A 4,722-nucleotide genomic window follows, 5' to 3' on the forward strand; every position below is an offset into this window, starting at 1 on the left:
AGTCTCCTTTGCAATTATGTTTAAGCCTAGACTGATATCAGGCTAATGGTGTGTATGTTGAAGTGATGTGAGCCATCCCATCCTCAGGTCAGGTAATTAGAAGCAGTCTATGTGACCTCCTTGATCATTTTCCCTACCATTGAAGTCTTGCAGGGCACTGCAGGTTGAGGTGGTGACACTGTAAGATGAAAAGGGTCCAGACAGATGGATGAAAGTTGCCCTGGAGAGTCACTGATCTGTCTCAAGTTTAGCATAGGTGAAAGCCTTTGTGGTGTTGACTTACGGACATTGTGGGGTTTATTTGTTACTGTAGCATAAGCTATCTGACTAACACATGTTCTGACTATTAATCTGGGTAGGGCCTGCCACACTGTGTTGTGCCTAATTGCCTCATAAATGTTTTTACAGATTAGTCAATTAGATTAATTTTTACCAGATTTCTTCACGATAATGTTCCCATCCTGACCTCACTGCGGACGTGTACTGAAATCAGTCTGGGTTTATTAGTTACAGGAATGTGGAACATAGGAGGAATTTAGTAAATATTTACTTAATGAAACAAGACAAAAGTAAGAAAATTTCACACCTAGTTTGCTGGGAAGGAATTTTTTAATTATTCATTTTTAGGATAAAATATCAAACGTACATGCTCATTAAGGAAAGTTTTGTAAAATTTTTGAGAAAAATAGAGAAACATTTTCCCATTGTGCTACCACTCTGTAACAACCACCATTTACATTTTCAGTGTGTTCTTCCCAGGCCTTTCCCACTTATGTTTATCACATTATTGCAATCACACTCTGGATGTTCTGGCTTGCTGTTTTCCGAGTTATTATGTAGTCTTCATAAGCATAACACTTATTGGTTACAGTATAATCCTTCTAGGGGATGAACCTTTTAATCTTTCCCATCTTTGAATGTTTAGATTTCTTCTAAATTTTTATTTTCATAAATGACACTGTGATAAACCTGCTTGTCTAGTAATATTTTCTATATTTAGAATCACATCCTTAACATTGATCTGCAAACAGAATTTTTAATAATCCAAAAATCTCAGGGTGAAGCCAGCTCAATTCAGATAAACACTTTGCATTACCTTAAGAGCATGCCCTCCAGTCCAGTGTTCAGCCCTGAATTAGGTGAATTCAGCTTCTTCATTTGTGTGATTCTTTAAAACATGTCTAATCATCATGTTATATGTATATGTAAAGATGTTTAGGCCAAATATAATTTTTTGAGTCAGTCTCCTAAAGCACAGTATCTTATTTAATGCTGTAACTGACTTAATATCACACACACGCACGTGCATGCACACACACACACTTGAGAATTACGCAACATGTGCACATGTCTGTCTAGAAAACAGATGTATGAGAAAAGTTCTCTCTTGATCCTGAGGTTTTATTTAGTGGGACAGCCCAGCAAAATGCAACAGCAGTAATACATGAGGGCATTTATATCCTGGACATCTTTCTTTTTGAGACAGGAAGGAAGAACTGAGCCACTGGGGCCTCTCCTGGCAATTCACTAAATCAATGGCAAAGCAGAGATGATTGTCAGATATTTCCTGGGAGTTATGATGAGCTGCCAATAAAAGACTTAACTTGTGACCATGGTGTAACTGAAGCATCTCTGGTTTTGGTGCGGAAGTCCTAATGCTGAATAGGAACTCTCTTACCAACTGTATGACTTTAGGTAGTTAACTAATATTTACCAAGTCATATATCCTTATTTTGTAACATAAGATCATCATTACAGTGGCTTCCTCACACTGTGGTGGCAAAGATTCAACATGATAATAGATACTAAGCTGCTTTACAGTTGCAATGCTCTGTATAAAGTATGGTATTTGCTGTTTCTTATTCTCCCATTCTGTTAAAACCAGAGATGCTCTCAGTTAAGTCAGTTCACAGTGTGATTTAGACGATGCTATGCCCTCCTCATGCCGACCAACAGCCTTGCAGGCTCAGCAGGGAGAGATGCTGCCCTGCAGCGTCCTCTGCAGGGCGTCCTTCACCTCCTTGTTCCGGAGGCTGTAGATGAGGGGGTTGCGCATGGGAATTATGACGGTGTAGAAGACAGACACTATCTGGCCACTGGTATCATCAGTGGGTCCATGAGGTTGGACATAGGTGAGGATCACAGTGCTGCAGAAGATGGCAATGGCCAGGAAGTGGGAGGCACACGTGGAGAGGGCTTTCTCCTTCCCAGCTGCCGAGCGCAGCCTGCCGACGGCCACCAGGACCAAGCTGTAGGAGGTGAGGATGAGGGCAGCAGGCAGAAGGGTAGCCAGAGCAGATGAAATATAGAGGACCAGTCCTGCTGTAGCTGTGTTGGCACAAGCCAGGCGGAGAAGGGGTTTGATGTCACAGAAGTAGCGTGTTACGTGGTTGGGCCCACAGAAGGGCAGGGCGAAGACATTCCCGGTCTCAATAGCGGAGTTAGCTCCACCAAATGTGTAGGAAGCAGCCACCAGCTGGAGACAGGTTCCCTTGGTCATGACAGAGCTGTAATGGAGGGGTCGGCGGATGGCCACGAAGCGGCCATAGGCCATGGAGGCCAGCAGGAAGCTCTCAGCTGTTGCGTGCATCACAAAGAAGGTCATCTGGACCACACAGCCCTCAAAAGAAATGGACTTGTCAGAGGCTAGAAGGTCGACCAACAGCTTGGGTGTGACGATGGAAGAGTAACAAATATCAAGAAAAGAGAGGACACTGAGAAAGAAGTACATGGGGCTGTGGAGACGGGAGTCTGTGAAGATGAGCGCCATCATTCCCAGGTTGCCCACCACTGTCACGGCATAGACGAGCAGGAAGCCTCCGAAAAGAAGCACCTGGAGGTCTGGATAGCTGGAGAATCCCAGCAAGATGAACTGGGTAACTGGGCTGTGGTTGCCACTGGCAAGAGCTAGTTCTCCAGGTGCCATCTGCGGAGGTGACAACTGTTAGTCTCTCAGGCAGTATTCCTTGGGCATGCTCCCCTGTGCAAGGCACGATGAGGAGCACACCAAGCACCTATACGGCTTCTTCTACAAGAAGGTAGCGGGAAGTGTCGTGCCATAGTGGACAGGACCTGGGCTGTGAAGCCAGACAGACCCAGGTCTTAATTCTGACTATGGCACTAACTAGCTGAGTATTCCCGGATAAGCTGTATCTATGAGCCTTAGTTTTTGCATCTGTGAAATGGGGAAAATACACCTACTTCTCAGGGTTGCTGTGTGGCCTATATCAAAGAATGAATGTAAACCATCAGAATGTCTGGGACACAGCAGGTGATCAGTAAATGTGAGGCCACTCCTCCAGTCTCTTGTGCCTGTATCTATAAACATGCTCGTGACTGTGTTTAAGAATTATTTCATTCTGTCCTTTAAAAAATCAAGGTAAAATTCACATATCGTAAAACTGATCATTTTAGAGTGTACAATTCCGTCATTGTTTGCAGACTCACAATGTTGCACAACATCCCCACTGTTTAATCACAGAACATTTTCATCACCCAAAAAAGAAATCTCCACACCCATTAGTAGTCACTCCCCATTCTCCCCTTCCCCCAGCCTCTGGCAACCATGAATCTACTTTCTGTCTTTGAATTTGCCTGTTCTGGACATTTCATATAAATTGATTTGTACAATATATGGTCTTGGGTGCCTGGCTTCTTTTGTTTAGTGTTTCCAAGGCTCATCCATGTTGTAGGATGCACCACTATTCATTTTGTCGTGTACTTGGACATCGTCAGGGCATCCACTGCTCTATATTATAACCATTTTGTGCTCTGACAGGCTGTTGAGTTAAGTGTCACCTGGGAGATCATCAGCTTGGACGTGGTGTTTTCCAGTTTCCTCCCTTGACTGTCCTCCAAGATGTTTTTCCACACGAGGAACTGAAATGCCCAGAGGCCTTACTTTCTTCCCCACACTGCCCTCTCTCTTCGGCTCCTCGTATCTCTCTTCATTGAGAGTTTGGGCTACAGCCTATAATCAGTCCTGGGAAAACCCCTTCATCCATGCCAAGCAGGCAGTATAGACGACAAGGAGGAAATGTGTCGTCACATCGCAGAAGAACACAGGACAGCCTCACCTGTGTCCCCACCTGTTGTAACAGGTGCGGCGTATGGCAGAAGAGCACCGGACTGACAGCATGGGGACCCGCTCTCTAGTCCTGCGTTGTTGCCTGTTGGCTCTCTTACCCTGGGCAGTCTTCCTCTCCGGGCTTCTGATCCCTCACTGGCAAAGTCAAGGTTTGGCGTGGAAGGTATCTGAAGTCACGCCTGGTCCTGACAACCTGGCAGTGAGTGAGTGCATCTGCCCTGAACTTCCTGCCCGGGTGTGGATCCTTGTGCCTGTGTAGCCCCACACAGCACACAAAGCATCCGTGGGAGTGTGCCTAGAAGAAGGGCACGCCATACCTGCTTGTAACAGGCAATTTTAAGAGTCTGTCCAGCTCACAGGGGTCTATTTAAGTACCTTGGCCAGTCATAGCAGTAATCTGGCAAATATTTTGTGCATGAAGTAGGAAGTATTGAGAAACCCAGTTAACCTAAACGAATAGGTGACAAAATAAGGAGTTTTGTTACTGACAGTAATGTAATTTAATTCAATGAACTCCTTCTTAGTGAATGCCAAGAGTCCCATAGTGGTGTATGATCAAAAGTTATTTTTAATCTTCCATCGTCTGCCAATTTGAAAATATCCTCCCTTCATTTTGTTTAAAGATTTCCATCTGA

At 44.6% G+C, this 4,722-nt stretch overlaps 1 protein-coding gene across 1 annotated transcript; it reads right to left on the reverse strand.

Moving 5' to 3' along the window:
- Positions 1-370: 370 nt before the first annotated feature.
- Positions 371-3,127, reverse strand: LOC102533625 (olfactory receptor 5AP2-like). The gene has a single exon (XM_006214162.4). It carries the CDS (start codon positions 2,924-2,926, stop codon positions 1,967-1,969), a length of 960 nt encoding a protein of 319 aa, XP_006214224.2. The 5' UTR covers positions 2,927-3,127; the 3' UTR covers positions 371-1,966.
- Positions 3,128-4,722: the final 1,595 nt, after the last annotated feature.

The sequence above is a fragment of the Vicugna pacos genome, chromosome 10, assembly GCF_048564905.1.
Source record: "Vicugna pacos chromosome 10, VicPac4, whole genome shotgun sequence".
Taxonomy (NCBI): Eukaryota; Metazoa; Chordata; class Mammalia; order Artiodactyla; family Camelidae; genus Vicugna; species Vicugna pacos.